Source organism: Microcaecilia unicolor, unplaced genomic scaffold (assembly GCF_901765095.1).
Source record: "Microcaecilia unicolor unplaced genomic scaffold, aMicUni1.1, whole genome shotgun sequence".
Lineage (NCBI taxonomy): Eukaryota > Metazoa > Chordata > Amphibia > Gymnophiona > Siphonopidae > Microcaecilia > Microcaecilia unicolor.
Window position 1 is genome coordinate 272,429 of NW_021962936.1, and position 21,417 is coordinate 293,845.

At 45.2% G+C, this 21,417-nt stretch overlaps 1 protein-coding gene across 1 annotated transcript in view; it reads right to left on the reverse strand.

The window, feature by feature from the left end:
- Positions 1-4,502: 4,502 nt before the first annotated feature.
- LOC115458678 (phosphomannomutase 1-like) overlaps positions 4,503-21,417 on the reverse strand; it is a 47,350-nt gene continuing 30,435 nt past the window's right edge. The window contains exons 3-8 of the mRNA XM_030188507.1: positions 15,603-15,679; positions 14,220-14,311; positions 12,177-12,276; positions 11,543-11,618; positions 10,674-10,789; positions 4,503-6,186 (exon numbers count right to left, since the gene is read on the reverse strand). Coding sequence (XP_030044367.1) covers positions 6,064-6,186; positions 10,674-10,789; positions 11,543-11,618; positions 12,177-12,276; positions 14,220-14,311; positions 15,603-15,679 — 584 coding nt within the window. The 3' untranslated portion in view covers positions 4,503-6,063. The remainder of the gene's footprint in view (positions 6,187-10,673; positions 10,790-11,542; positions 11,619-12,176; positions 12,277-14,219; positions 14,312-15,602; positions 15,680-21,417) is intronic.

A 21,417-nucleotide genomic window follows, 5' to 3' on the forward strand; every position in this document is an offset into this window, starting at 1 on the left:
ATATATATAATTACATAAATTAAGGGTTCCTCAGTGTATGAAAAAAATATTTTAGAGGCGCCATCATAGTAAAAAGTTTGGGCATCACTGCTGTAACCTGCAGACGGTCAACCCCCTCTCCCAGTCAAATCACAGTTAGAGAGTTCAAAGGGGCAAATTTTCAAGGGCTCAGTTGGGATCCATGCACATGAGATAAGGAGTCAGGAAGATGGACTTAATCAGCATCAATGGATTTCCAGTCACCTGTATGCATTTAGGTAGCACAAGAAAAGTGTTTCAGGGGATGTTTCAGAGGCTCAGCTGGAAACTATGTTGTGAGCAGTAGAAAGAGCACACCAGTTGTGCTATCATTTGACAAGGGAAAGTGCAGACACACACTTCTATCCAAATAAGCCAGCCTTCAAAAACTGTGCACGGGTAGCTTGCATTTACAACTCAACTGGCATTGTGCGGCCTATAATGTACATGAGTAGTTTTGTAGTTAGGTGCCCTATTGAAAACGCACCCTTCTAACCCAATTCTCTCCCGCATGTGGATAAAGGTCGGCCAGTTGATGTAGTGTATCTAGATTTTCAGAAAGCTTTTGACAATGTCCCTTAGGAGAGGCTCCTGAGAAAAGAGGCAATGTTCTGTTATGGATTGGGAATTGGTTAAAAGATAGAAACCATATCTCCATGCACATACATGATTTACTACTGTCCATAACTGACAACAAAAGCCTTGATAGATATCAAATATGGAATCAGGAGTTCTGTCAAGATGGGTGACTGCACACTGGATTTCATCCTTTGAATGGCCAACTGAAAGGAGCTACTGAAAGGGCAACAAACCTTTGTATAAGGAAAGTAAATAAAAGAAGAAAAGGAGGCTGCTTTGGTTCTCAAAAGTAGTAGCTGAAAGGGTAGGAAAAAAAGAGGTTAGCGTTCATAAATTACAAGAGATCACAGTAAGAGGAAGACGGATGAAAACTGAAGAAAAAAAATTGCCAATATGGTAAACTGGGGGGACATTTTTTTAGATATGTTAGTGATAGGAAGAAGTGCAAAAGTGGCATTCAGAGAAAGATGAAGGGGAAGAATATGTAGAAGCTGATAAAGATAAGGCGGAACTGCTTGACACATATTTCTGTTCTGTGTTCATAGCTGAAGGACTAGAAGCAGGACCACAGAAGACAAACACAAATAGGAATGGAGGGGTGATAGTCCCTGAATGATTTTCAGAGGACTGTGTTCATGAGGAGCTTGCTAACCTAAAGGTGGATAAAGCGATGGCGCCAGGCGGCATACATCTGAAATTACTGAGGGAGGTTCTAGCGGCTGCGCTGGCTGATCTTTTCAATGCTTCTTTAGAGTCAGGAGTGGTTCCGGAGGACTGGCGAAGAGCAGATATGGTCCATCTCCACAAAAGCAGAAGTAGGAAAGAGGTTGGGAACTACAGGCAGGTAAGTCTAACCTCTATGGTAAGTAAATTAATGGAAACACTTTTAAAACAGAGAACAGTAAAGGTTTTGGAATCCAATGGATTACAGGAACTGAGGCAACATGGTTTCACTAGAGACAGGTCTTGTCAGACAAAGCTGATTAATTTCTTTTATTGGATGACCAGAGAGTTGGATCAAGGGAGAGCATTAGATGTGGTGTATTTAGGTTTTAGCAAAGCCTTTGACATGGTTCCGCATAGAAAACTAATAAATAAACCGAGTGCCCTCGGTATGGGCCCTTAAGTGACTGACTGGGTTAGGAACTGGTTGATTGGAAGGCGACAGAGGGTAGTGGTAAATGGAGCTCATTCTGACGAAAAGGATGTTACCAGTGGTGTGCCACAAGGTTTGGTTCTTGGACCGGTTCTTTTTAACATTTTTGTACGCGATATTGCTGAAGGGCTGTCTGGTAAGGTTTGCTTCTTTGCAGATGATAGCAAAATCTGCAATAGGGTAGACACCCCTGATGGTGTGGATAACGAGGAAAGACTTAGCGAAGCTAGAGGAATGCTTTGGAATTTGGCAGCTAAGATTTAATTACTACAATTTACTGGGGTATCGAAAATGTCTCCAGTCTCTACTCATTCACAATTGTACTAAATAACAAGACCCATAAAATGAAAATACTATGTAAATATACCTATTTTCTTAAAATAATAATGAATGGTACTCAGAATTTAGTGTCTCTCACTGGAAGGATGTACTTCCTCTGTAATGTAGTACACACAGTGCCATTCATCATTGCACCCCAATAGCCCTCCCTGCCTACCAAAACTACTACAATGTTCAAAAATTTGAAACAGCAAGTCCAGAAATTATGTAACGGTTCAAACAATTGTTTGCTACCCTTCAAACCATGATAAAAGTTACTGATGTGCACGGGGAATATTTTCCCTTGGTGCGATGTCAGGAAATAAACTGCATTGTAAACTCTCCTCCAGTGAGTCTTGCAATCTTGCCATAAAATCGGGAGTCAATGTGGGGACAAGACATTCTCCCTATCAATGTTTCACCTCCTATGGCGTCTTCAGGAGAACAGAACTAAAATAAAAACTAAATCAGATTACATCAAATCAAACTATCATAACCCAAAACCTCCCTCAACAATCTAATCTTAATACATATAAATTAACTCAGACTATAAACAATAAACAGAAACAATATAATGGCCATCCTTAGGATAGGACTGCCCGCTCTTCACATCGAAACTCCCCAAAAAGCTAAGATTTAAAGCAAAAAAATGCAGGGTTGTGCATTTGGGATGCAAAAACCTGAAGGAACGGTACAGGAAAAGTCCATAGACTGTTACTGAGACAGACATGGGAAGCAACTGCTTGCCCTGGAATTTGTAGTATGGAGTGTTGCCACAATTTGGATTTCTGCCAGGTACTTGTGACCTGGCTTGGCCACTGTTTGGAAAACAGGATACTGGGCTAGATGGACCACTGATCTGACCCAGTATGGCTACTCTTATGTTCTTATAGTTTAGGGAGTAAAGAACTTTTGTGCACAAAAGAGGAGCGGGACTTGGGTATGATCATAGGCGATGATCTTAAGGTGGCCAAACAGGTAGAAAAGGCAACGGTGAAAGCTAGAAGCTAGCCTGGGTGAATAGGGAGAGGAATGGCCAGTAGGCCAAAGGAGGAGATGATGTTCCTGTATAAGACTCTGGTGAGACCTCATTTAGAATATTGCGTACAATTCTGAAGCCTGCACCTTCAAAAAGATATAAACAGGAAGGAATCAGTCCAGAGGGCAGCTACTAAAATGGCCAGTGGTCTTTGTCATAAAGCATATGGAGATAGACTTAAAGATCTTAATATGTATACTTTCGAAGAAAGGCGGGAAAGGGGAGATATGATAGAAACATTTAAATACCTATGTGGCATAAATGCACAGAAGGCAAGTCTCCTTTAATTGAAAGGAAGCTTGGGAATGAGGGAGCATAGGATGAAGGTGAAAGGGGATAGATTCAGAAGTGACCTGAGGAAATACTTCTTCATGGAAAGGGTGGTGAATTTGTAGAATGGAGTCCCAGTGGCAGTGGTGGAGATGAAAACAGTATCTGAATTTAAGAGAGATTGGGACAAGTACATAGGATCTCTAACGGAGTGATAGGCAGAATTGATGGCATGGATGGGCAGACTGTCTACCTACATTTTTCTCTGTATGGATGTGTCGGGTGTTGACAGCACTTGGCAGATACCTTATTCCTTTCTACCCTTTTCTAGATATTGCAAAGGGCCTTTCATTATTAAGGAAGTCCAGGGTAGTCACCCATAAAGAAAAGCAGCCTTGTCCCCTGCTGCAATTCACTTTTTTCCTCCATAAGGGGAACAACTGATCACCACCTCTTTTTTAACACCTTTTCATCCTACCTCCTCCCCTTTTTGTATTTGGAGAGTGTTATTAGGTGTAGCCTAGTGGTTAGCACAGCAGACTTTGATCCTGGGGAACTGGGTTCCTTGTGACTCTGAGCAAATCATTTAACCCTTCATTGCCCCAGGTACAAATAAGTACCTGTATATAATATGTAAACCGCTTTGAATGAAGTTGCAAGAACCACAGAAGTCCCGTTACCCCCTTTCTTGTATTTAAGCTAAATAAACCCAACTCCCCCCTCCATTTTTTCATTCTCCATAATTTGTAGATTAGTTTTTCAAGCCAGTTCTGGCATGTCCCCTAGCCAGCCTACGTCAAATGCTATCTACAAAGAATATGAATAAGAGATAGTTGGATACAATAGAGCAGTGCTTCTCAACCCCTTCCTGGCTTTCACAATGATTATGCATGTTCTGGAGGCCCACTCTATGCAAATCTATCTCGTGTATATTCACTGTGGTAATCTTAAAAGCCAACTGGCCAGGTGTGCCTCCACTAGAGGGTTGGGAAGCAAAGCATACCGAAACTGCAAGACTAACTGGCTTTGGCTGCCCGAACAGTTCAAATTCTCATTTTACCAACTCTGCTGATATTTTCTTTTAATCAGCTTCAAGAGGACACACTTAAAGGTTTATCTCAACAAGCAGACGGGGGTGGGGGGGGGGGGGGGGGGCGGCTAATTATGCAATAAACAGTCCCAAGAGAGCCCAGCATCTAACACTTTAGTTCCAAGGTTTTTGTTGGTGTAGAATAGCTTTTTTGTATAATCTATTGTGGACCTCAGTGGTGACTCATTTTATAAGAGCCAGAATATCTCTTAGCTCACCTTGCCTCTTCACAGGGTCCAATTTTTAAATCAAATTCCTTATTTTAACTTTTGGAATACTTTTTATAAATTTCTTGACATTTTAGCGCAACTTCATATCCCATCTTAAATCTTTACCTTTGTCTCATATGTCAAAAAAAAACTTTTTACAAAAAAGACTTTGCTTTGTTTGCAGTCATAAACAACAGGACCAGTGGCCGACATGCAGCATGTTTCGCTTTTGCTGCATCACCACTGAGGTCCATAATACATTATACAAAAAAACTATTCTACACAAACCTTGGAACTAAAGTGTTAGATATTTTCTTTTAAACATCATCACCAAAAAAAGGAGCTCAGTGAGCCCTCTAAAGTACCATGAGAGCATACAACAGTGAACACACTCACACAACACAGCCCAGTCAACAAACATGCTTGAAATTCGCTAAGCAGTAGGGTCCCTGTAACTCCTCCACACGCCTGGCAGCATGCTTTAAGAATCACACTCATTTCTCATTGGTCCTTACAGCTAGTGATGTCATATGACATCGCCACTGGTCCACAGCCTAGGTAGAATCACAGCATGCAGTGACAGTATTGTCAAACTGCTCACCAAGGTAGAAGGAACCCAATTGAAGAATAAACTTTTTTAAAAAATGTTTCAAAAAGTAAAACATGTCTTCAGACGGTGCGCCTTACATGAGGGTCCCACCTCATTTCCAAACTGCTGCACTGTGCCTACTCACAGCTGGATAGTGTCATGTAGGGCTTCACTGCATAGCTGGATGACATGTAGCCCAGACACACAGCTGCCTGAGGCTGAGGTATGTTATGGAGTATCCGGTTCTCAACTTGGCTCTTCAAAAGTGGACCTTCCCTACAAATCTCAAATGGCTCCACCTCCCATTGGTATGCCATTGAGATACACTGTACTTTATTCCCACGTGAGTAATTAATGATACAGGCATTACTTCTCATGGGTGTGAAGCTGTGCAAGGTCACTGTGTCTTTCAGGTCAAGGAGCAGAGACTGTCTTGCTGTATTCCAGTGTATAGATTACATCATGTCATGAATATTAACAGGTCCATGTGCATTCCCTAGAATGAAGCAATTTTTAAAGTGCAACCATCTGCTAGAAGGGTGTGATTCAGCCAAGAAAGAGAGATCCCAGCCTCTCTTTCCCAACACTTTTCTTCCCCGTACAGCAGAGACTTGTGGCACTAATGGGAGATAGACCTATGACACCAGGTGGCAAGAGCAGGCTGAGAGCCCATGAAGAGTGATCCCTTAGCCTCTCTCGTCCCGTCTCTGTGGAGGATGGCAGAAACTTCCCGACAGCACGGTCATGTCTTCAGACAACCCAACAGTTCATGTGGGGATGGCGGCTTTGCCAGCATCAGGATTCACTGGTCCTCTCTGGAAAGAAGAGCTCAGTGCACCTGCGGATGGTGTCCCGTGGGGAACTCACAGTGTGCCCCACTGTACGAGGGTCTGTGAAGATCTCATAGTCATTCCCACCCTGCAAGAGAAGGGAATAGAAAGCAGGGAATAGCACAGTTAGATATGTTCTTATTCCTCCTCCTAGTATTTTTTTCTTGATTCATTCCAGGTTAGTACGGCTTTCTCTTCATTATAGGCTTACCCCCTCCTGTAAACTGCTCTGTGGCAATTTTTTGCTCTGCATGAAGGCAATGTGTATGATTCAATCTGAATTCCTCATAGATTTATAACTTGTAATGCTGTGCTTTCCATTAAACCATGAATTCCACAGTGGTATTAACAACTACCCCCTCCCCCCACAAAACAAAAAGAGAAAGAAGCAAAATCCGCAAATCTGAAAACAGGAAAAACATAAAAATCCAAACTTATGGATAAAATTATGTCCTAAGTTATCTGGATAACTAGCGGTGATATTTAATGCTGCCATCAGGATGATTTATGTTCCTCTACCAGAGGAGAGTAATGGCGGTTAGTGTAACTGGTTTTTTTAATTTCCATGAAGTCTTTATTGATTATTAGTACATAAAATCTGAAACATATTACAACATGAGTATAATATTACATGTCACTTGTGCAGAACATAAGTCTCCAGAAAGTGTAACTGGTTTTAAAAAAGGTTTGGACAAGTTTCTGAAAGTCCATAGTCTGCTATTGAGACAGATATGGGAAAGCCACTGCTTACCCTGGCATGTTGCTACTTTTTGGTATGTGTGACCTGCAGTAGCCACTGTTGGAAGCAGGATACTGGGCTAGATGGATCATTGGTCTGACCCAGTATGTCAGAAAAAAAAAGGTGTCTGAATTAAACACGGGACTAAAATTTAAAAGCATTTATCCAAGTAGAAGGTATTGAGAGAGATATTCAGTGGCCCTGTCCGAATGGTGCCACTGAGTACGTTTACAGACCGCTCTGGAACTATCCAGATAGTCTTATGACCAAGTCCACTCATGCTTTGAAATTAAATCGAAACTCCAAACACAGCTTCACACACGCTGCATACCAAAATCAGTAAGTACTCCCGCTGTCACCTAAGAGGCCAAACATGACCATGCACTACACAGTGGAGAAAAAAGCCTCAGTAACGCCACCCAGCCAGACTAAGATTACAGACTATAAGGCGTGGACCCGGCCCACCATCATCTGAATAAAAAAAAAAAAAACTCCACGTAGTGCTCTCCTTAGTATAACTAGGTATGTGTTGGAAACTTCTCCCAACTCAACTGGTAAGGTGACAAACGTGTATATATATTTTATAGAACACAGAATGGAGTTTGAATCAATTGCTTTCAGTTCTATTCATAGTTTACATCAGTTCAATACTAATCATCAATCCTGGTGAAACAGCCACAAATCACTTAGCTTCAATCCAATTGCTGCAGTGTTCCGCTGTCCTTAATATCACCAGCTTCAACCCAACAGGGAATCCCTGTTTCGCTTCTGCTGCATCAGGGGTTTCAATGCTACATCTGGGATTACAAACCTGTGTCTCTTCTGCTGTATCGAAAAACAGAGCAGGTAACTGACAAAAAGACGCCTACACCAATCTTTAAATGGATTACGCACGTCCCACTCTGGTTCAGATCAGAAATGCATTTGGAAATCTAACATGACCTGCGAATCGGCTGGGGTAGTGTATTTAATTAAATGCCCCTGTGACCTACTGTATATTGGGCAGACCACGAGAAGTTTAAAAACAAGATTGATGGAGCATCGCTCCTGCCTCAAGTTTCTGAAGCGGGAGGCTCCGCTAGTGACTCACTGTGAGACCCAGCACCATCAGTTTGACAATCTACTATGTGCAGTATTGGAGCAATTAAGACCTTCCCAAAGGAGAGGGGATATGAATCGTGCATTGCGTCAATCAGAACAGAAGTGGATATTTTTTTTCAACTTGATGGAACCAGATGGACTGAATGTCCGGGTGGAGTGGTTGGCATTTTTTTGAAAAATGCTTCTGACAAAAAATTATTTTTGTTTGGATTTTTGTTTTGTTTGGTTCTTTTGAGTTGATTGTGTTGTGGTATTTCCTCCTCGATTCTGATTTGTGCTACGGATGGAGTGACGATAGAGTTAGTGACCATTGCTTATTGGTTGGTCTGAATCAGAATGGGAGGTGCGTAATCCATTTAAAGATTGGCGTAGGCATCTTTTTGTCAGTTACCTGCTCTGTTTTTCGATACAGCAGAAGAGAGATGGGATTGTAATCCCAGATGTAGCTTTGAAACCCCTGATGCAGTGGAAATGAAACGGGGATTCCCTGTTGGGTTGAAGCTGGTGATATTAAGGACAGCGGAACACTTCAGCAATTGGATTGAAGCTAAGTGATTTGTGGCTGTTTCACCAGGATTGATGATTAGTATTGAACTGATGTAAACTGTATGACTAGAACAGAAAGCAATTGATTCAAACTACATTCTGTGTTCTATAAAGTATATATACACGTTTGTCACCTTACCAGTTGAGTTGAGAGAAGTTTTCAACACTTACCTAGATATACTAAGGAGCACTACGTGGAGTTTTTTTTTTAGCCAGATGATGGTGGGCCGGGTCCACGCCTTATAGTCTGTAATCTTAGTCTGGCTGGGTGGCGTTACTGAGGCTTTTTTTCTCCACTGTATAGTGCATGGTCATGTTTGGCCTCTTAGGTGACAGCGGGAGTACTTATTGATTTTGGTACGCAGCGTGTGTGAAGCTGTATTTGGACTATCCAGATAGTGCCAAGCCAATTGAGGTACAGGCACAAATCATCCAGATGGCAGCACTTCATATCACTGCTAACTATCCAGATAGGACAGCACAAAAGTTGATCTAAGAACAGTTCGGATAAGTTCTCTGGAAAGCAGACGAATACCAACACTCCCCGGAAAGGGGCACTGCACAAAATGAGTAATTCTAGATGGCAAATGGATAGCACTCGCCCAACAACAGCCTACAGAAACCAAACAAACCCATCAACAGCCAGATTATAGCTGGTTTAGCTTTAACAGGATATAAAGTGCATAGCTCTGAAACAGTAGTTGAGAATGAACTCGAACCAATGCGCCTTTCACCCATGCTTCTAGAACCACAATGTTCTCTGGTAGAACATTACAACACTGAAGGGATACCTGTAAATCACCAGAATGTGTGAATCTGGCATGGGTGAGACTGGAAAGGTCATGTTTCTTGGCCTTCGTTTTTAATCGCTCCAAAGCATTGGAATGACCTCACACCTTTGAGATCTGCGGTTTCTATCCCAAAATGTAAACAATTACTAAAGACTCATTTTTTTTCAGTTGGCCTTTGGGCCCTCAACCCTATCTAGCTGAATAGTTTGTTGCAGACTAAGGCACACCAGCCCCTGTATCTTAACCATTATGACCCCTCCTTGTGGATGAATCCTATTATAATTGGTGTTCCTTTCTTCATTTTCTTTCTGTAGTTTGTTAACCGCTTTGATCAACACAGTTGTGCTATTGGTATATCAAATTCCTTATTAAACTATTTTAACTCGTGCTGTCTGCTGTGACTGGAATTGCAGTACAAACTCATTCCTATGAAGTAACGAATTCATTCACTAACAGAATGATGTGGACTATTTTGGGCTGTACTGCCCCCTGGTGTTGTGGGTTTAGAAGAACATCATGGTTCTGGTGATGACCCCCGAGGAAGTGTTTGCGGAACACACATTGACTTGAGCTCACCCTTGGATGCTGTGTTTTCATCCAGTTATTAAAGATTAACTCAATAAGATCAGGACTTTTCGAATTGTGTTTGGGGCCCAGCTTCTGGGGGTTTTATGGGTGAGCGCTGCTTGTTTCTGTACCTCTGTTTGGGGCTCTTTTGATGTGGCAGGAACGACCTGGACTTTTTATCCTATCCCTATGTGCTGATGTTCATTTGGGTAATTCAAGATAACTAAGGGGTCTTTTTACTAAGCTGTGTTAGTTGCGAACGAACTCCTACCACAGCTTAAAATGGTGTACTGCAGGATGCATTCAGGAGTCCTGTGCTAACTGCCACACTGGCGTGCTAAAAAATATTTGAAACATTTTGTTGAGAGGAGCATGGAGAGTGAGTGTTCCTGCGCTAATCAGCACAGCTACATTAGTGGTTAGCACAAGAGTACCAGGTGAGCCCTTACTGCCTACACAATGGGTGGTAGTAAATGCTCATACAGTATAATTTTTTAATGGCCATGCACTAATGGCATTAATGAAAACAAATAAAAGGCCAGTTTTATGGCTGCAGTAAAAAAAATGGCTTAGCATGTGGGGAAAACTTGCACTAAGGTCACTTTTGTCACAGCTTAGTAAAAAGACCCTTAACATTCCTGCAAACTGCTTTGTCCTATTAATTAGTTAAAGTGGCAAATCAAGGATCAATAAACACATGAGATCCATCACTGCCATGGAAATGCCATTGGGAAAATGGCCTTTCCACTTCCCCCACTGGAACACTAGAGGTCACTGCTGAATGCCAGAAAGGCCTGGAAGCCGAGAGCTGAAGCTGATCCGGAGACTCACCGGCGAGGTCTCATTCCCAAAGAAGTGAATGGTGTCAAACTGCTCCCCATCCAGAATATCCAGGCAATATCTCTTGTCCCAGCCCTCAGGGAACACGTCAAAACTGATCATGCCTCCTGGAAAGAGAACAGAATTACAGCAGGGATTTTCAGGAGTTTTGCTGGAGAAGGGATGCAGCGGCCATCTTTTTTCATTTTTATTGACCAACTCTAGTACATAGTAAAATACAATGCACATGCCACCAAATACATGTCTTAATACACACCTCTTTCTGTTTGCTTTTAGTCTCTTCGGGAAAAATTTTCAAATACTTTTAACACTCTGACATTATAACTGTTATCAAACTTTTAAACCTAATACAAACAAAATAAAATTTCAGGTTCCCATTGGATAGTATATTTTGCAAGTTGTTCTCTACTAAAGAATATATTTTGTGGCAAAAGGGATTCCGTCCTGCCAAAAAGATCACGGTTGCTTGAGGTGACAAAGTCAGCTTGTTATACATTATGTTACCTAAATACATAAGTTCCCCCCTCTTAAAATTCACTCTGTGATGATTCAGCCATTCTATCCCTCCACTTTCTTGCTACTACTACTATGATTTGGTATTCTACAGCCCAAGACTTTCATCCACAATTTCTCTCCTGTTCATGTAACCTCAATAATTATATCCTTGGATCCAGTGGCAAATTGGGGTACATTTCCTAAAAAACAGAAACCAGCTTGGTATCTCATCACTGTGTTTCTCCCTAGAACTTATCTTACTAGCCACTGTCACACCTGAAGACAAAAAGCTGAACCTGGCATTTGCTGCCTGTAAACTGCACAGGAGAGCTCTCAGCTGGCTCCCTGGAATGATCCACACTCACCTCGTGTGCATCTCAGGCCCTTCCCAGCAAACTCCCTCTGTAAAGCGGCCACAAACTTCTCACGGATCCTCTCCTTCTGCGAGTAGAGAGAACAAAGGGAGAGACAAGTGACAGGCACACAATTACTAACAGACTGCATGAAGCTATAATTAGAAGAGGCAATAATCTGGGATGCGTTAGGATGAGGGGCATTCTGGGTGAAAATCTTTGATGGTTACCTGTACAATTGATCTGCCATCCTGTCCTTGGTGTGGACTGGCAGGGGGTGTGTGTATACACAACCTTTCTCTACAAGTGAGTGATGAAGGGAGGAGTCCATACTCCCCCAGCATCCATCCTCTGCCTCTTAACCCCCTTCCCCAACATCCTCTCCAACTTATCGGGCCCATCACTGCCATTTCACACCTGCCTTTCTTCCCCCACCCTCCCAGTGTCTCCATCTTCTCCTTCCACATCTGCTCCCCTTCCACTGCTGCCACCATATCTGCTCATGTTCCCTGTGTCTCCCACCCAGGCAGTCTGGAGGGGAAGATAGAGCACACAAAAGGTTGGAATATCAGGCCAGCCAAGGGCTCTGGAGGGGGTAGGTGAGAGTAATGGGTCCTTTAGTTCATGTCTGCACAGTCTGAGTCACCTTGTCCAGTTCTGAGAACTCGATTCGCTCCTCCTGGTTGCAGCTCCGACCAATCGGAGAGATGTTCAACATTCCATTGCGAAACTCTATGAAGGTTCCTCTGCAGACACAGAGAGAGACCAGGGAGAGGGTTATCCTACCTGAAAACCAATGCTGTGTATTCCACATTATCTCCTGTCTTTAAATTTAGGAAAAACCTTTTTCCCAGCACTACCTCAATGATATGCTCATAGCCACTACTAAGGTTATTAATATAGTTTGGACAATTTCACAGAGATGAAAGAGGCAGTGGCTCAGAGATAAATATTGCATATTGCCATATAGGAAACCTGGGTGCAATTCCTAGGCTGCCCTTCTGCTCTCGTGGTTGACTGGGGCTCCTGTGCCCTTACTTTCATACAATCTGTGTACAGGTGCTCTCAGAGGCGTATTTTGGGCAGGGATGAAGTCACAATTCACATAGTTTATAAAATACATAACTATCTGCACATATTTGTACCTTCTTCAGAGAAGGTGTAGAATTTATGTGAAAGCAGTTGTGCACTACCAGGCTCATTTTGTGAAGCTATATTATACAGGTACACAGACACTTAATTTGCCTTTATAATATAGGTGTGATGAGAGAGGGTTGAGGGTGGGCCTTCAGATTATACAACCAGACAAGGTTACAAAGGTATAGCAAGACACTTTATTAACTCAAAGGCCGAGGCCTCACCTGTTATTTCACAGGTACAGAAAATGAAGGAGAAAGTCTCTTCAGATTCCGAGGAAATTTGAACCTCGGCCCATGTCTGACAGGCGGCGGCCCCAAAGCATAGTTTACACAGTCTTTCCTCCAGGTGGCACAAGCGCTGGTCTGGCTCCAGCCGGGCCTCAAGAACAGGATTCTCACAATTATTCAAGTTAAGGTTTGGCCTGAACCAGGTTATGGTAGCTACACATAGATAGTGAAAAATTACACTGTGGACCCACTTCTCCTTTCCCTGGGCCTCCTTAACCCAACACTGGCAGGGTTGCCAGGTAGAAATTTTTTTTCCAGCCCAATCCGGGCCAGAAACCAGCCCAAAACCCGCCCAAACACAAACCCCGCCCCTGACACCCCCACCCCCGCGTCACCGGCCCCGCCCCCGCCGTCACCGGCCCCGCCTCCCACGTCATCGGGCCCGCCTCCCCGTCATCAGCCCCGCCTCCCACGTCATCGGGCCCGCCTCCCCGTCATCAGCCCCGCCTCCCCGTCATCGGCCCCGCCTCCCACGTCATCGGCCCCGCCTCCCACGTCATCGGCCCCGCCCAAAACGTCACTAACCCCGCCCAAAAACGTCACTAACCCCGCCCCCCGCGGCCGAAAAAAATCAAAAAGCCGCCCAAAAAGCCGCCCGGAAGCCTAAAAAACCGCCCAAAAAACCGCAACCCGCCGCGGGCAAAAATTTCCCGCGGCGGGTCGCGGAAAACCGCCCAATTGGGCGGTAAAACCGCCCACCTGGCAACACTGAACACTGGCCCTGCCTTTTATACTTCCTGGCAGCTGTCCTCCTTTATCTATCCCCCCCATGTCATTTCCTCTTTGGGAGGGACTATGGGGCTTAAGGTGGTTCTGACACTGTGAGGGAGTATTCTTAAGGGAAAAGGGCAGCGTTCTATAGACTCCCGCACAAGATGTTTTACTTATTTATTTATATTTGGCTCATGCCTTTTTTTAGTTGCAGCTCAAGGTGAGTAATATTCAAGTATGGCAGGTATTAAAATGAAGGCCAACGTGTACATTTTATCAGATCATTGCACAAGTACCTCAGTACATTTTTAATTTTAGAACAATATTTGCTGGTGTGGACAGCATATTTTCTCCTGTGTGCCATCTGTATCCTGACCCTGTGCTCACCAAAGAATTGCTGCTCCCTGGCCTAGTGGAAGAACCCAGAAGGTGCAGTGAGCTGGTCAGTCCTCTGCAGTATCTAAACATGCCCTTACACTGAAACTGAGGGAGATAAGGGGGCTACACAGATGTGTATGTATGCTGTATGTGGCTGTATGATGGAGAGGTACCTTTTCTTGGGCAGCTTGAGTAAAGCCATGTAGTTGAGGCAGAAGTTGATGAGGTCCTGTAGCAGCTCCTCCCCCAAATGACTCTGAATGGTCTGCAAAGAAATTTCAAGAAGGAGTGAGGCTATGCTGAGGGCTGGAGCAGAGGGGCTGCTTTACAGTTTAAAACTAGAAGTCTGCAATGAACATCATTAGTACTACTTCTTATTGCTACAATGCCACCAGACATATAAAGTGTACAGCTAATCATAAACGTATCTGTTCTGTGTAGCTTACAATCTAGTTCTGGAAGGACTCACATGATTTTAGAAGTCAAAATAGTAGTAACCCTCCAGTTCTTTTATAAAAATAAACAAAAACTGCAGAAACTGTTCTGAGATCAATCTTTCTCTGGGGGTCACTGAAGCTGTAGAGTACGAGTGCAGCCAGCCACAGCCTAGAGCTGCAGGAGTTTGTAAGCAGGGGGTGCAGCCAGTCACAGACAGCCATTGAAAAGCATTCTGGGTAATTTGAACAAGCAGCCAGGCAGGCACAGACAGCCACTGAAAAGCATTCTGGGTAATGTGGACAAGCAGCCAGTCACAGCCACAAAAACAAATTCTGGGTAATATAGACAAGCAGCCAGACACAGCCACAAAAAAAAGCATTCTGAGTAATTTGAACAAGAACCAGGCATGGACAGCTGCTGACAAGCATTCTGGGTAATGTGGATGAGCAGGCACAGACAGCCACTGAAAAGCATGCTGGATAATGTGGACAAGCAGCCAGGCACAAACAGCAAAGAATTCTGGGTGATTTGGATAAGCAGTTGCAGAGAGGCTGAGGTACAATGCCAGCAAACGGCAACAGATAATCCTTTCACCATTTAAAATACTGTAACAATAGATACAGAAGTCTGAGAACCAGTGCCTCAGGTGGCATATATCTCACAGAAGTTACAGGAAGCAAGTCCTTTCAATGGCCAGTCAGTGGCAAGTGTTGATGTTCAGAGGACACCATAACTTGTTGCTGTTAATTTGCAAAACAGCATTTAGGACACACTGAAAGAAGATGGGCAAGCACTGAACAAAACTGAATTAGCAGTGCAGCAAGAGGACGGGGTGTGCTATAACAGGCTGAGCCAGTCCTAGCTTTGTCCCATTGCAAGCATGGAGATGTAGTCATACTTTTTATAGGGAAATCAAAACTACAAATCTGTACATGGAATGGTGCAAAAAACAGCTTTGGGTCTGCCTGGGAGTTAAAAAAAAGGGACAAAGTTGGCCACCATACTAATACACGAGTCAAAAAATATTGTTTTCTGGTCACGTTATCCTGGGGTAGGAGGTTAGAATGGAGAGTAAGGAGGAAAGACAAAGAGCTGAAGCCTTTCTGAAGGGGTTTTACCTGTCTGGAGAGGAGCTTCCCATCTTTGTACTGCACTGTCCCATTCTCTGCAAATATGTAATCAAACTTACAGATAACTGCAAGAGAAAGCAAGGAGGAAAGATATCAGCAGAGGGCAGGGCACAAGCAGCATTACAGCTCCTGATTATACCAGAGAGCAGGCCTACAGGAATTTACAGTCGAGCCCCACCAAAAAAGATCAGTCCCAGCTATGCCACTGGCCCTGTCACTTTTATGTCTCTTATCTCTCCTTTGCTGTGGGCTTGTTTGTTCCCTGCTTAGCTTTGGGGCCACCAGCCGGGTCTGACTGTGGTGTCTAAGTCACACTGTGGAGTAAGCAGTCCCTTTTGCTGACACTGCCCTTTCACATCCTCTTATCTAGGAAAAACATGGCAGACCCTCTCCTAATGAACAGTGTGTGTGCATATGCCTTTGGGGTGGAAGAGATGACTTGTTTTGTTCATGATTGCTTTAGGGAACAAAACCCCTGTGCCTCTCCTCTCTCGCTCTGTCCTTTTCTCTATTCCTTCACCATCTATGGTTCAGGATATTTTCATGCAATTGGGTTATAACTAAACCTATAGTCCATTTATGGAACTTGGCATTGAGTGTCTTTGCCTAATTCACACAAAGAGGTCACAAGTCTCCCTTTTGGACACAGCTTCCACCGCTTTCAGGTGTGGTGTTGTGACAAGGCTACAGCCCAGAGGTACAAAATGAAACAAAATCCTGAACTACGTCTCCCAGAATGCATTGCCCGTCCCAGCAAAGGGAGCCCCAGGGATAGACAAGATGGGTATATACCACCTCTGACCACAAGAGGGAGGGAGAAGGAAGAAGCCCAGTTCCCTGGCTCCCTAATCAATACATGATGCCTCCCACCTGTAGAGGGAAGGGTGGAGTGAGAAGCAGGTGGAGGAGGGGGTTAAGGCTGCTGAGCAAGAGGCAGAAGGAGGATGGAATGGGAGCTGGAGAGCAGTGTTGCCAGGTGGGCGGTTTTACCGCCCAATTGGGCGGTTTTCCGCGACCCGCCGCAGGAAATTTTTGCCCGCGGCGGGTCGCGGTTTTTCGGGCGGTTTTTTTCGGCCGCGGGGGGCGGGGTTAGTGACGTTTTGGGCGGGGCCGATGACGGGGAGGCGGGCCGATGACGTGAGAGGCAAGGCCGATGACGGGGGAGGCGGGGCCGGTGACGGCAGGGGCGGGGTTGATGACGGCGGGGGCGGGGTTGATGCGGGGGTGGGGGTGTCAGGGGCAGGGTTTGAGTTTGGGCGGGTTTTGGGCTGTTTTTACGCTAGATTGGGTGGGAAAAAAATTTTCCACCTGGCAACACTGCTGGAGAGCCCTGAGGAAGGTAGCACCTAAAGGGGGAAAGCTCTGTGTTTAAAAGTTGTGATTTAAAACCTGTTGTAAGGAAGAAGCCTGTTTTTGATTTGAACTGTTTGCTGTGGGGGAAGGGCAGAGGACTGGAAGAGTTATAAGCCTGGTTCCCCAGCTGCTCCTGTTTGTTGTGTAAGAACTGTAGGAGCTGGAAACCCTGGTTGGACAGGAGGGAACAATTTTGCTTTGGGCCAGCACAGCTTGTGATACGTACTGTGAAAAGGAAGTATTTCCAAAGGGGACTATTGCAGCCCTCAAGAACGGTCAGAGACTTTAGATTGCTGGGTGAGGGGCAGCACTACCCTGCCTGGGGCAGCCCTAACCCCAGGGCTGGACTGAAGCTTTTGTTTGTAACTTGGAAACAAAAATAAAAAGAAAAGAATATTTGAAAGTATCTGCTGGTAGCAATTTGTGGGGCTTGGATTAATCCTGGGGAGGAGACTTTCTTCCTCCCCCTACTGGTGCAGCGGTCCCGTTTACAGTGTAATGAAATCTTGTTCCCATTTCAGATGAGTGACGTTTCCTCTGATTTGTGTGTGTGTGTGTGTGTGTGTGTGTGTGCTTTCTCCATTCATGTCCTTAGCAGTTCTCTCCAACACTTCTTCAAGGCCTTCCTCCCCTAACACCACATCTAATCAGCTCTTGCGCTTTGTGGCCAGCAGACTCAGCCTGCTTGCATGTTACATCTAATTAAACCTAGCACAGTCACCTGTGGCCTTGGGCAATGTTTCCCAAGTCCGGTTCTGGAGTACCCCTTGCCAGTCAGGTCTTCAGGATATCCACAATGAATATGCATGGAAGAGATTTGCATATAATGGAAGTAGTATATGTAAATCAAGTTCATGCATATTCGTTGTGGATAACCTGAAAACCCGACTGGCATGGGGTACTCCTTGGGAAACACTGGCCTAGGGCCTCAGGCTCATTTATTGTCTCAAATTTCCTGCCCTTGCCTCTTCCATATCCCTCTACAACCCAGGACACATAACATAATTATAGATTTAGATACAGTGCTGGCTAAAGGGCCTGGCTATTACAGTGCCCCCATGTGTAGACCCTGGGTACAGCCCCAGTCAGCTTAAAGTAGGAGATCCTTGTCGTGAATCAAATCCAGGGCCCTTTATGTACTAACCAGCCGTTAAGCCTGTTAAAACTGGCAAGATTTGTAATTCTCACCTCCATGTCCAGCAAACCTCCTCTCTCCCCTGCCCTCCCTTCCCCTAATCCATGTCCAGCAACCCTGCTCTCTCCCTTGCCTTCCCCCCATGTCCAGCAGCCCTCCTGTATCCCCTGGCCTCCCCCCGTCCACCAACCATCCTCTCTCCCCTGCCCTCCCCCCATATCCAGCAACCCTCCTCTTTCCCTTGGCCTCCCCCCCCCCCCGTCCACCAACCATCCTCTCTCCCTTGGCCTCCCCCCCGTCCACCAACCCTGCTCTCTCCCATGCCCTCCCCCATGTTCAGCAACCCTCCTCTCTCCCCTGCCCTCCCCCCCATGTCCAGCAACCCTCCTCTTTCCCTTGGCCTCCCCCCCCCCCCCCGTCCACCAACCATCCTCTCTCCCTTGGCCTCCCCCCGTCCACCAACCCTGCTCTCTCCCATGCCCTCCCCCATGTTCAGCAACCCTCCTCTCTCTCCTGCCCTCCCCCCCATGTTCAGCAACCCTCCTCTCTCCCCTGCCCTCCCCCCCATGTCCAGCAACCCTCCTCTTTCCCTTGGCCTCCCCCCCCCCCGTCCACCAACCATCCTCTCTCCCTTGGCCTCCCCCCCGTCCACCAACCCTGCTCTCTCCCATGCCCTCCCCCATGTTCAGCAACCCTCCTCTCTCTCCTGCCCTCCCCCCCATGTCCAGCAACCCTCCTCTTTCCCCTCCCCTCCCCTCCCCTCCATCGATCCATGTCCAGCAACCCTGCTCTCTCCCCTGCCCCTCCATGTCCAGCAGCCCTCCTGTCTCCCCTGGCCTCACCCCGTCCACCGACCCTCCCCTCTCCCCTGCCCTCCCCCCATGTCCAGCTACCCTCCTCGCCGCCGCTCCCTCCCCCCTCCGTGCCGGGCCCCCTGCACTGACCTGACAGCGCCTTTCACCTCCGTGTGAAGGTGCTGCAGGCAGCAGCAGATCACTCTGCTGCTGCCTGCAGCGCTTCCACACGGAGGTGAGAGACGCTGTCATGTTAGTGCAGGGGGCCCGATACGGCGGGGGGAGGTAGCGGCGACGACGTCGGGGATGGGGGGAGGGTGGAGGTTGGTGCACCGGCGATGTTCCTTTCCTTCGTCTCCAGGCTCTCCAGCAGCAGGCCGGCAGCATCCGTTTCCCTCTCTGTTCTGCCCTCTGACGTCATGATGTCTTGACACGAGCGCAGGACAGAGAGGGGAGTCTCTACTGCGCATTTGCGGGTGAGTCGGTCACTTGTCTTTTATATGTTTGATAACAGAGGCTTCTTCAACATGTTTCTCCAGTTCCAGTGCCAGCCTGGGTTTTGAGTAGGGGAGTGCATTTGTTTGCATTTTCTGCCCAAAACAACAGGAAAAAAACCCCAAATTTCATTTTTTGCATGTGTCATTAATAGTTTGCACTCTTTTGAAAGTGGGTGTACTTTTAGTGAAAAATGCATACTCTTTCAAAGGAGGCTGTACTCATTTGAAAGACGGTACACTCTTTCCAAAGTGGGCACACTACCGGGAATTAATGGTTACTGAGGATGGGCAGACTGGATGGAACATATGGCCCTTATCTGCCATCATGTTTCTATGTAACACATGTAGAGGATAGTTATTTTATAATCTAGGAGTGTAAATTTGTGCCCTATCCACGTTCTACCCGAATTCTGCCCTTTTGAACATCCACTGAAAAAGTACGAGCCGTTAAATATTGGCATATACCTACAGAATACCGGGTAGCTGGAAAATGGTCATTTATGCATATATGTGGACACATATGCGCATAATTAGGTAGAATACTGGTATGTTCCATCTGCTCACATCTAGAATTACCCCATAAATTGATAGAAATAAGTAATTTTAATCCTTTTTTTACTGGCTTGTTAGGATCTTGTTCCCAAAGTACATTGTGTCCACTGCAGAGAAATGACCCTCTTGTCTAGGCTGCAGTACTGTTTCCTACAGACTACTACTATTTAGCATTTCTATAGCGCTACAAGGCATACGCAGCGCTGCACAAACATAGAAGAAAGACAGTCCCTGCTCAAAGAGCTTACAATCTAATAGACAAAAATCAAATAAATTAATGTGTACAGGAAGGAGGAGAGGAGGGTAGGTGGAGTTTTTGTGGGACTTTTCATTTAAAAGGTCAGTAAAATGAGAATCAAAGAAGGTTGCTGATCTGATAATCCATGCAACGCCATACTACTGGAAGCAGGACTAGAAACGTTCTCTCATTAGTAGAGATTGCATTTCCTCATTCTGAAGAGCAAGTTTTGCACCTTTTTTTCAGTTCTATCTCTCAATAAAAGGATATTAATCCAGTGCTTTTCACAGACCTCTTCAATGTCGCCTTCGGCACCTAACCATTATACTTCTATTCAGGAAATCTAGACTGCCCCAATTTGATTGACTGCACTTTTTGTCCTTTAGATTGTAAGCTCCTTTGAGCAGGGACTGTCCTCTGTGTTAAATTGTACAGCGCTGTGTAACCCTGGTAGCGCTTTACAAATGTTAAGTAGTAGTATTACAGACCTGTCCCCTCAGGGTCCTTTAAATTAAATAGCCTACATCAGAGCTTTCATGTGTTAACAATGGGTATATTAAAATGGTCCAATAGAGGCCCACTGAATTTTGGTTTCGGCAATGAAACCTGCCTGAAATTTGTATTTGGTCTTGTTTCAGATTTAGCCAAAAATGCCTGTACATTTAACTTACTCTCTGCCCATACTGCATGCTCCCTCCCCCCCAACAGCAGCAGATATATCAAGTATTCTCAAATAAAAACAAACAAACAAATAAATAAAACTGACGTTTCATTCTGAAGCCATCTGTGACACTTTTGCATGCTTCCATTTCTTTTTCAGGGACAAGAAGACCTTTAACTAGTCTATAATTGCTTCTCTGGTTTGTCTTTCCTCTTCCAAATTGTCTTTTCAAGCCTTTGATTCACTCCTGTGTTCTCCATTTCCACCTACTCATCCTTTTTCCAGTCTTACTAGCTGCTTCACCAGAAAAGGGACAATTCCACACTGTGTACCTTGGAACACCATCTGTGGGTACTTTTTGCTTGTGGACGTTGAGCCAGTTTCCAAAGTGAAAGTATGTGCATATACTTACACTCTGAATCTTGCCATGTGCACACCTGCATTTACGGTGAATACTGACATGTGGAAATTTGGAAAGTCAGTCTACATTGTACTTTGTGTTCTTCTAACCCAAATACAACCCTCAAGCATGCCTCCTTAAAATACGGCTATACATCACTACATGAGGGAGGG